The sequence below is a fragment of the Saccostrea cucullata genome, unplaced genomic scaffold (genome assembly GCF_032062105.1).
Source record: "Saccostrea cucullata isolate Sc308-1 unplaced genomic scaffold, CSIRO_AGI_Scuc_v1 ctg17417, whole genome shotgun sequence".
NCBI classification, from domain to species: Eukaryota; Metazoa; Mollusca; class Bivalvia; order Ostreida; family Ostreidae; genus Saccostrea; species Saccostrea cuccullata.
The window spans coordinates 1-11,546 of NW_026938219.1; the positions used below are offsets into that span (position 1 = coordinate 1).

Below are 11,546 nucleotides of genomic sequence, written 5' to 3' on the forward strand. Positions count from 1 at the left end.
ATTACGGTAAACAACACTTCATGATCATAAAAAGGAAATAAAGTACTGTAATATACAAGATGTTAAATTCAGTTTGTTTTATTTTGTTTAGAACCAAGACTCACGTCAGCTGACACAACTAAAGACCTGGTTATTGGACATGCAGCCCACACAGTAAGTCTGAGATTTCCCCGTCTTATAAGTAGAAGTATTAATTTACGTTCACTGTGTTTTTCTAGTAAGCCAACTCTAAAACTGATTTAAGGTAATTCCACCCTCCAATGATGTCATAGGTTTTTGCAAAAACTGTTATTAGTTTAAATTTATACCTAATAAAACAATATCTCTTGGAAGAATGCTTTACAATAGGTGTAATAATAAATATTGTAAAGTTAAAAGATTTTAAAAATGCATTTTTTCTATATTTAATCAATTATTCAATATTTAAAAAATGTTGACAAGGGCAATAACTCCTTCTAAGGTCTTTTCATTCAGGCATTTGCTTTATTGTAAAATAGTTTCCCTGGTATTCACAATTTAAAAGTATCTTTTAAGTAGGAAGTATTTAAGGACACTCAGCATCAGAATTATGCATTTTAACCAGTTTGTTTATTTATGTTTTGCATCTTAAATAATATGGTGACCTATACATTTTTTGCAATAATTGGAAAGTTTAAAGTATATAAAAAGAAAATAAATGCAGTTTTTGTAATTTGAACCTATGAAATTTTGAGTGTGGAAACACCTTAAAAACCATTTTTGTGTATACTGATGCATAGAATATACATGGAGAAATCTGCGCTAACGTGACGTCACAATTAGTCTACAGCGACGTTAATAAAAGTATAACAATATAGGGCAGCGAGAAATTCAAATAAAGTATACTTTTGGTGCCTCCAAACATGTAAAATGTAAATGTAAGGAATGTTTATAAGTTTAGTAAGAATCATTGGTGTGTGAGTCACACAGACTTGCACGTAGGCATAATTTTAATTAAGCGCTAGTGCACTCAGGGTTTCAGATTGGCGTCGGCCATCGGCCATTCGCCGATAAAAATTCAAAATGGCAGGAAAAAATCAAATTTACCTACCAAAATGGCCTATAAGTTTAACATTGAACGGACATAATGGCCGATTATTTTCTGTATGTAAAGGCCAGTCGTATAGTTTCCCGCATTCAGATCCGATTGTTTCTTTTACTAGTCTACTTTCTGCAACTGCAGATTCAATCAGCCATAGGTATTTGGGTATTAGATCTTGACAAAAATACTCTAATTTTATTTCCAAATCCTTGTGCAAAGAGCATTAAAGTAGTGATGAGTGTTTCAAACATCGAATGAATCCATGCCATGTTGATACTTTTACCGCCATGATTGAATATGGGGTCTGACTAATTGCAGGAAACGGACAATATTCCAAGGTTTTACTATACAAAGGAAAACATTTTTAGCTCACCTCAACGAAGTTGGGGGGAGCTTATGTGATACCCTCGGCGTCGGCGTCGGCGTTGGCGTCCCAGGTTAAGGTTAAGTTTTTTGGAGCAGTTTTCTTTTTAATTACTTCTGTGTCCTATATTGATTAGACATGCATGGAAGATGGTTTTAGTGTGTTTTATTGTACCAGACAAAGTTTCAGATGCTGCAATTTCAGCAAAGGAATTACCAGGTTAATGTTTTTGGAGCAGGTTAACATTTTTGGTGCAGTTTTTGGTGCAGGTTTCATTTCCAAGTAACTATAAGCCCTATGTTGACCAAACTTGCATGGATGATACATCTAAGGATGCATACTACCGGGTTTGCTTCGGATGCTGAATCTGACCTACATTTTCCGGTTGAGTGAACAGGTTAAAGTTTTTGGTATAGGTTTCATTTCCAAGCAACTATAAGCCCTATGTTGACCAAACTTGCATGGATGATACATCTAACGATGCATACTACCTGGCTTGCTTCAGATGCTGAATCTGACCTACATTTTCCGGTTGAGTGAACAGGTTAATGTTTTTGGTGCAGGTTTCATTTATAAGTAACTATAAGCCCTATGTTGACCAAACTTGCATGGATGATACATCTAAGGATGCATACTACCTGGCTTGCTTCAGATGCTGAATCTGACCTCATTTTCTGGTTGAGTGAACAGGTTAAAGTTTTTGGTGTAGGTTTCATTTCCAAGTAACTATAAGCCCTATGTTGACCAAACTTGCATGGATGATACATCTAAGGATACATACTACCGGGCTTGCTTCAGATGCTGAATCTGACGTACATTTTCCAGTTTAGCGAACAGGTTAATGTTTTTCGTGCAGGTTTCATTTCAAAGTAACTATAAGCCCTTTTACCAATCTTGCATGGATGATACATCTAACGATGCATACTACCTGGCTTGCTTCAGATGCTGAATCTGACCTACATTTTCCAGTTGAGCGAACAGGTTAATGTTTTTGGTGCAGGTTTCATTTGCAAGTAACTTTAAGCCCTATGTTGACCAAACTTGCATGGATGATATATCTAAGGATGCATACTTCCAGGCTTGCTTAGGATGCTGAATCTGACCTACTTTTTGTGGATGAGTGAAAATGTTTGTTTTGATGCATGTTTCATTTCCAATAAACTATGAGCCCTATAATGAGCAAACTTGCATGGATGATACATCTAAGGATGCACACTAATGGACTTGCTTCGGATGCTGAATTGGACATACATTTTTCAGATAATAGACAAGGTAAAAGTTATGGTTGCAGGTCTATTACCAAAAACTATAAGGTTTATATAACATTGTATAAACCAAATTTGCACAAATGCTGCATCAAGAGATGAAAACTCTCAAATTTGCTTCAGATGCTGGATTTTCATTACATTTTTATGAAGATGAAGCAGTTTAAATTTTTTATGTAGGTCTATTTCAAAGTATCAGATCAAAATTGCTTTTAAAAATATTTTCATTTTTGGAATGTATACTTTTTGTTGGTTAATTGTGTGACTTTGCCTTACTTAAAGACAACATTCGTTGAGGTTAGCTCTGTAATCTCTGATTACCTATGTTTAGTATAGGCAATCTGTAAACGTAATTTTACATATAATCAGAAATTTAAGTCTAATTTCTGGAGAACTATTTTTAAAACTTGTAATCCCAAGAAATATAAATACAAGTACATGCAATAAAAGGTGGGACTAATACAAGTAAAATACCCATTGAATGGAACTTAATAAATTTAAAACAATTCCTATTCTGTCTCAATATAATGATTTTGATTAAAAGAAACAAAATATTATTTTCCACTTTATTAAAAGGAAAATTAATAAACATTTTTGAATATCTTATGTTACAGTAATTAATTGATTTTTTTGTAAATGTTTGACAGAAATCTGAGTAAATTGAACTTTTCTATTGGCCTATAATTTTAGAAAGTTTAGGACAGAATGGCCTATAACTTTTCTGGTAAATATGCCAAATGTCCTATAGTTACTTATTTCAATCTGAAACCCTGGCACTTCATGAAATATGCTTGTTACAAGTCTGTGTGATTCACACACCAATAACTCACATAAAAGTTAAAACATTCCTTAAATACACCCACTCCAAAGAGGGGTGTATACTGTTTTACCCTTGTTTATCTGTCTGTCTGTGTCTGAAAAATTTTCGCAGTTTTCTCAGCAACTTCTCATTGCAGATGCCTCTTGTTCAAACACGCTGACTTTTCTCTTTTTTATACGCCCGTCTTAAGACGGGACGTATTATGTTATAGGCTTCGTGTCCGTCCGTCTGACCGTCCGTCTGTCCGTCTGTTAGCTTTTCTCGTGTCCAGCTCATAACTTTAATACTATAAGGCCTAGAGTTATCAAACTTTGTCAGCTGATACATCTTGGGTAGAAGGTGTGTCGCACACAAAAATTATTTCGCTCTGACCTATAATTATAAAGTTATAGCCAAATATGGAAAAATCCTGTCCGGTCCATAACTAGAAAACTATTAGACCTAGAATCATCAAACTTGGCCAGTTTATGCATCTTAGGTAGAAGGTGTGTCGCGACCTATTTTAAGGTCACTGTGACCTTTAATTTGAAAGGAATTTAAAAAAAAAAATGTCTTTTTTTTCTATTCATTTACACATTCAAAAAATGTAAAACTATTGCACTAACCTTATTAGAAAAATGTTAAATCAAGAAAATACTTATTTTTTTAGCATAAACTTGACAGCAATCTAAACAAATATAATGTAGGTTAGAGAAATTCCACCACTCCCATGAGTCTAATTATCTAGCACTGGTCAAGAAGAATTTTGATAACAGATAATTGCATGTCAAATTAGAGAGGAAAATTAATGAGTTTAGTGTGAGGTGTAGCTGTTAGAGCATCGGTGCTATCTATATCCCTTGAGTATTGGGCCAAATGGGTAAGCCTGTTGGATTAAAAATAGATCTTGTTGGCTAGCCAAAGGTTTAAAATGAATTTGATGAGAAGTTATTAAAACTAATTTGATATTGCATATGCAACTATTTTGATATTACATAATATTATGAACTTAAAAATTAATTTTATGGGGGTAGGGGTGGAATCTGCATGTCCATATGAATTGCATATTAACAATTAACTGTCTGACATTAAATCTAAAAAAAAATCATAGAGGTTTTATATATTTTAAAAATGTTTATGGTAGTTGTGCAGATCCAATAATCTTTTGGGAGTAATGAGTAGACAAGCATCCAGTTAAAGATTAATTAATGTGTTCAATGTAGGAAGGCTAGCTGCATGTCTCTTTCATTTCTTAAGAGCATGATTTTATCTGTATCCTTCAGGAATCAGACAGAAGAACTGTTGGTCAGTTTATATTTGATGGCCAGCCTTTTATTTCCAAAATTAATTAAGTATAGATTAAATTGTGAAGACTAATTTGATATTGTTTAATATGATAGGCATTTGGCAAGGTATAGAAATCTATGAATGATGCAATATTTGTTATAATTAATTAATGCCTACACCACAGGGGATGGATAAACAATTTTTTTAAGGTGTGTAAAAATCATTGAAATCTTAAAATCAAGATTGACATGATTTTCCTGTACTTTTAACTGTTTAAGAAACATTGTAATTGTAATTTTTTGACGGGCGTATCATGCTGTGGCGTGGCATTTTATTTCAGACAAGGTGTTGTGTTTCTTGGTACAGGTGTAAATATGGATGACACCTGACTGTACACTTTGGATTAGGTAAGATAGACTTTATTAAGGAATATTATATATTATATAACTTTGTGAAATCCAGTAATCTGATTGGTTAATACGAAGTAATTATTTTATAATAACGAGCGCAGAAAGTGAATAATGGGACCCACGGTCAATATACTCTATGTATCTTCAGTCAATATTTGTCACCGTGGGTCATTATTTAAACCGTTTGACAGTATACCATGGTTTATGTCTCCACGGTTCGGTTCACGATACATGAAACTATCACGGTTCGGTTCAATCTGTCCGTAATTATCTGAATCATCCGTTTTGGTTACTTGTTTACAATATCAAAATGGCTGCTGCACGAAACATGAGGTCAATTAAAGTGCAGGATTGGCAGTTAAACTTGTTTCCAGCCCCATATTTAAGGGGTCAAAGGATGTTATCACTTTTCCAGTGTTAGTGTAATGAACATTTGATAATTTTTTTAGTTTAAAGTATATGATGACAAACGTCTGTCTTTTTAACCCAATATGTCACATATCATGATACGTAGTGTATCGTAAACTGAATACCATGATACGTATTGTGACATGGGGTAGGCGTATTGTTGCACCCCTAGTCATTATAAATGCATATTGACCTACATTGAGTCCATATTTGTATATTAATCATGAATTCATTAAAACTAAGTTTTGAAAAACAGGGATATAGCAAATTAACCGATATAGCGAGGTTATGTTAGATCCCCAGCTATATTAATTTAACAAATTTCTTATATGGATATAATGTAATACAGATATACCCAAGTGATTTCATACATGAAGGTCCCATTGACTTCATAATAACCATCATCATGTTTTATCGTGCAGAAATTGCTCAAAGTGGTTTAACAAAAATGATATAAACCAGACATTCAGTGTTCCAAGTTGTATCTAAAATGGTTGCATTTGCATCCACAATTAAGCAATGTTATATGCTAATGCTAATTGTTAATGCTATATGATAGTCTACAGGATGGGTTGTGTTCACCCATAGTGATGGTTCTAAGAACTGATATGGTTTCTTCAGCCATTGTTTGGACATAGTAATAAAGGACATCATATACATGTACATAAATGAATGTTGTTCCTTACAATTGATCTCATCACAGTTAGAGTACCATGTAATGTTACTACATGCATCAATCCTATCATATAACAACTTAACCATGTTTACGACAAATTCTCTCTGATGATAAGATTCTGATCATTTTTATAAAAATTATTTTACAGGAGGTTTTCAAATACACGTGATACTTAAGAAATGAATTTAATTTTTGAAGATTCTTGAGGTTATGAACTACGGTGCTTCACGCTGGCATATTTCTGCGCTTCATGATAAATATGCCGGTGTGAAGCGTTGTAGTTCATATACCTCATGAATCTTCAAAAAATTATATTCATTTCTTATATTCAGATTAATTTTATGATGACTTGTCATAAATTTACGCAGTTTAACTGTCATTTTTAAAACAAACGTGTGCACTATATTTTTGGACTTTTGACGACAAGAGCAGTATTATGACGTAACAATGAAGATATTCATGCTTATTCGTGATATAAACCTAATGTAGTTCATGAGAAAATATACGGCAACTTTATTTTGTAAAGAATCATAAGGGAAAATTATTGGAAATGTAAATATAACTAATTAAAAAGCATTGATATACTGCGTAGTGGCTTTTAAGTTGTATTGTAGTGTGTCATATAGGACCTGGTTTTATTTGATCAATACACAGCCCTAATATCAACACATGTATTTTATTTTCTTCACTTGTCTGTTCTCCCCCTGAGCAACAAACAGATTGTCATTTGTATCTATACACATTCCATGGGGTGCACTCAGTCCACATTCTATGTAACGGAGGAACTGTCCATCCTGGTCTATGATGTGGACACACTTATTATTAAAATCAGCTGTAAGGATGTGACTCTGACTGTCTGTGGTGATTCCTACTGGACTGAATGGTTGCTTCTTTGGAGCAGGAGTATGTCCAGTGTACCTGAATCTCAGTTTCCCGGCCTGATTGACTACCACTACTGCTTTAGCTCCACCATCAGACACACAGATATCCAGGTTCCTGTTCTCAGTAATGTAGTATGTGTTATAACTATAAGATGAATAGAGAGGTTTACCTTTATCATCAAACTGAATGGTTTGTTTCTCTGTGGAGCCAGAGTAACAGACAACTTTTGTTTGTTTTTCATCATCACTGATCATAATAACCAGGAGGTCACCAGAGGAGGTACTACAGACACCGTAAGGTTTCCAGTTCTGTAGTCTGATCACCTCCTCTATCTTCTCATTCTTCACAATGTTCACAGTTCTATCATTGTAATCAGTATAAACTAGATCTCCACTTTTTGTCACTGCTATGTCAGATGGCTGGTACCTTGACTTGGTTGTGATTGACTTGAGTAGTGATCCCTGATTGATGCTGTAGAGTTTCATAATGTTGTCATATCCTCTTGTCCAGATTTCCTCATCACTCAGACAGGCCACATTGCAGAGGAAATATTTATACCCAGTGTCTATGGTGGTGACAGTCTCTGGTTCATCAAGCAGCTGTTTGACTAGAGGAGAGGATCCAGTTTCTGGTGACTTCTGTGTTGTCTTTATGCTGTAGCCATGTTTATCTGAAGTGAAAGAACTGAAAGATAAAGTTCCAAACATTTTACTGAGTTTTTCTTCTTGAATTTTTTCTGGAATAAATTTGGATAAAGTTGGTATTAATTTTTGTGGAAGGTTTTTGTACATATTTACATTTGAAGTGACTTTAAACAGTTTTGACAAGTCATTAGTGTCTATAGCCATTTCAACTGAATCTATTTCATCCTTGATGTCAGACATTGTCTTGTTTATTTCATCCAGATGTTTCTGTAGAGTTTGTAACTGTGTGTTTTTCATCTCATCAACTTTAGCTTTAAGTTTCATGACAAGTTTGTCAATTTCTCTGTGCCAGTCCTCTCCATGTTTTGTTATGACTGTTGAGAGATCTCCATATTCCTTTTCTAACTGACTCATTCTGTTTCGTACATCAGAGGCAATGTCCTGGTAGGTTGGATAAATTGTTTCATTAAATTCGGTTAGATCCTTGATGATTTTGTCTTTTTTGTCATCCGCGATCTGTAAGATTTCTGATAACTTATGACCCAGGTGTTGATCAGATGCTAGACACTTTGTACACACAGGAATTTCACATTTATTACAGTGCATTGTACATTGCTGTTTGCTATGAGCTATACATTCAGGGTAAAGGAGAGTAGACTTCCTGGACTGAAATTTAACGACCTTGTGGTCCTTGGATTCATCAGATATCATGTGTTTTCCCACACAAGCTATACACAGGTTGACAAGACACGTATCACAATGCATCTGTACCACAGCGGTCTCACACAGGTCACATCGAATCACGTCCTGGGCACTGGTACGGGGGTCCATGATTAAACTTGTGACTCTGAAGTATAGAGTTAATTAGGTTTTAGAATGAAGCTCAGTAGGAAAAACGGAACATATTTTAAATGATTTTTAGGGTTATTTGTTTGGCAAATTATCTGTTAGATTACAGAGTTTTAATGTTATTTTATTCCTATTTTAAATTTTTGACCTACATTAAAATACAGAGTTCCATGGGTTCATGCCGCAGGGTGGGTTTTAATGGTCTCACACATGTATTGCTAATACATTGCATCTTTGGAATTTTCTTGTCTCAAGGACTATTCTCAAGCAAACTGTTTGCATCATAATTATTTTGATTAACACTTCTCCCTGTAATTATGAATTATGTGGAGAGATGGTGCTGAGCGGGCCACATGAAGAAATCTCATTAAACTAGGAGAGGATTGATGAATTCTTTATTCATTGACCTTTAAAATCCTTGGTAGCGTTTTTTTTTTCATTTTCTAAAAATACCCAGCTATATATAGCATAATATCAATTGCTATCCTCATGTATTTATTGTTAACTATATAGGTAAATTTTTTAAGAAAAATCTCAAAAAGTTAAATGAATAAATATTATATAAACATTACCTGACTCTTACAACAGTAATGGCTGCCGATAAAGTTGGTGTTATTGTAATCGCATGACCAAGTTACCTGTGCTATCTACCAGGTATTTATACTTCCTGGTCTATATATAGCAGGGATTTCAATCTGACAGCTCTGTGTTTTGTTTTTGACTGACAAGCTTTAATCCTTTCAGTATTTGATTTTTAAAATATTGACAGTAAAATAAGGAAATGACATCAGGACATCAGAAATTTAAGGAAAACTGATCACTGAACCATTCCAACCCCCAACCCACCGATAAATAATAGCACAAAAGTGTTTAATTTAACAACAATTATGGATGAATGTTGTTCAAAACCAATAGTTTAATTCGTAACTAAATTATTTGGAGTACTAATTTGAATTAAATCACCCGAGTCACTCAAATCAATCTTAAACATGTTAATGTTTTTTACAAAGGATGTAGGATTGATTGTGAAAATTTTTTATATGAAATATGGAAATAATGAACAGTACTGGGTCTCAAAATCCAGTTAAGAAAACAAATCACTGATACAGCCCCCCCCCCTTTTTTTATCCAGCAGCACAAAAAGTGTTCATCAAACAACAATGGATGAAAGTTGGATGCCATTATCTCAAAAGAAATAGTTTAATTTATAACTTGGAGTACTAATTTGAATTAAATTACCTGAGTTACATGTACTCATATCCAACAATCTTAAACGTTAATTTTTTTATTTACAGGATTTAAGATTGATTGTAAAAATTTTCTGTATGAATTATGGAAATAATGAACATTACTCAATCTCAAAGCCCATATGAACAATACAAATCAGGGTTAACACGGACCTCCAAAACATCAGAGGTGGGATGGGGGGCTATAAAGGAATGAGCATCCCCTTCCAACCAGTCACACCCACCGTGTGTTCCTTGTCATGAAAATTCAATGTGAAAATATTGGCCTTTCAATATCTGATATGTCAGTTTTTCTAATTGATATTAAGTACATGTACATATATCAGTGTATGCTTATAAAAATTTATATATATGAAACAGATATGGTGGAATTCGTGTTACCTATCTTTAAGCTAAATTGAAAGTTATGTTTTGTTTATTTCAGATTTCTTGGATACAGATATAAATGGAACTCCCAGTGAATTAGAAAGCTTGATGATATTGGAATATAAAGACAATACTCAGTAAAAGATTTCTTGTTTTATTTAGCAACAGAACCCTATTTTATATGTTGTTTTAAAAGCTATGTTGATAAAGTCACATTTTGTAAGAATGAACTTAAACCTTTGGTGATCTACTAAATTGCAGATTTACACACTTTGATTTAGTGTTATTACTAGAGAAAAAAGTGTATCTCTGTACTTGTTATGCCCCCCGCAAATGAAGTTTGGGGGGTATATAGGAATCACCTTGTCCGTCTGTCTAGCTGTCTGTCTGTCAGTCTGTATGTGCAATTGTGTCCGGTCCATATCTTTCTTACAGAGGGACATTAGAATCTACTACTTCACACTAAGATTGCTCATGAACTAAGGGTGTGTCATGACCTTGACCCAAGGTCATTAAGGGAAGTTCAAGGTCATTGGAAGAAAATTTTCATAATTCGTGTCCAGTCCATATCTTTCTTATGGATAAACTTGGTAGGTTTTCAATTCACACAAAGATTGCCCATGACCCAAGGGTGTGTCATGACCTTGACCCAAGGTCATTTGGAGAAGTTCAAGGTCACTTGAAGAAAAATTTCATAATTTGTGTCCGGTCCATATCTTTGTTATGGATGAACTTGGTAGGTTTTCATTCCACTCAAAGATTGCCCATGACCCAAGGGTGTGTCAAGACCTTGACCCAAGGTCATTTGGAGAAGTTCAAAGTCAATGGTAGAAAAAATTCAAATTCATGTTTGATACATATCTTTAATGAATAAACTTGGTAGTTTTTCATTTCACTCAGCCCATGACCCAAGGGTGTGTCATGACCTTGACCCAAGGTCATTTGGGGAAGTTCAAGGTCACTGGAAGAAAAAATTCAAATTCATGTTTGATACATATCTTTTATGGATAAACTTGGTAGTTTTTCATTTCACACAAAGATTACCCATGACCCAAGAGTGTGTCATGACCTTGACCTAAGTTTATTTGGGGAAGTTCAAGGTCACTGGAAGAAAAATTTCATAATTCGTGTTTGTTACATATCTTTATTATGGAAAAACTTTCTTCTGAAAAACCCAGCGGGGGATATTTTGTCCCGTTTGGACAGTTCTAGTCTTTGTTGAATTTGTGCAGTGCAATTTTTTTAAAAACAAATAAAATTATAATTTATACACATATCTGGAAAAGAAA

The 11,546-nt window shown here is 34.1% G+C and overlaps 1 protein-coding gene across 1 annotated transcript; it reads right to left on the reverse strand.

Moving 5' to 3' along the window:
• Nucleotides 1-6,713: 6,713 nt before the first annotated feature.
• Nucleotides 6,714-9,247, reverse strand: LOC134249640 (uncharacterized). The gene is made up of 2 exons (XM_062731975.1): nt 9,217-9,247; nt 6,714-8,642 (listed from the first exon to the last, which is right to left on the reverse strand). Exon 2 carries the CDS (start codon nt 8,624-8,626, stop codon nt 6,932-6,934), a length of 1,695 nt encoding a protein of 564 aa, XP_062587959.1. The 5' UTR covers nt 8,627-8,642; nt 9,217-9,247; the 3' UTR covers nt 6,714-6,931.
• Nucleotides 9,248-11,546: the final 2,299 nt, after the last annotated feature.

Bases quoted from the DNA above. Each gene is read 5' to 3' on its own strand.
- LOC134249640 (XM_062731975.1), bottom strand. From the start codon at position 8,626: ATGGACCCCCGTACCAGTGCCCAGGACGTGATTCGATGTGACCTGTGT.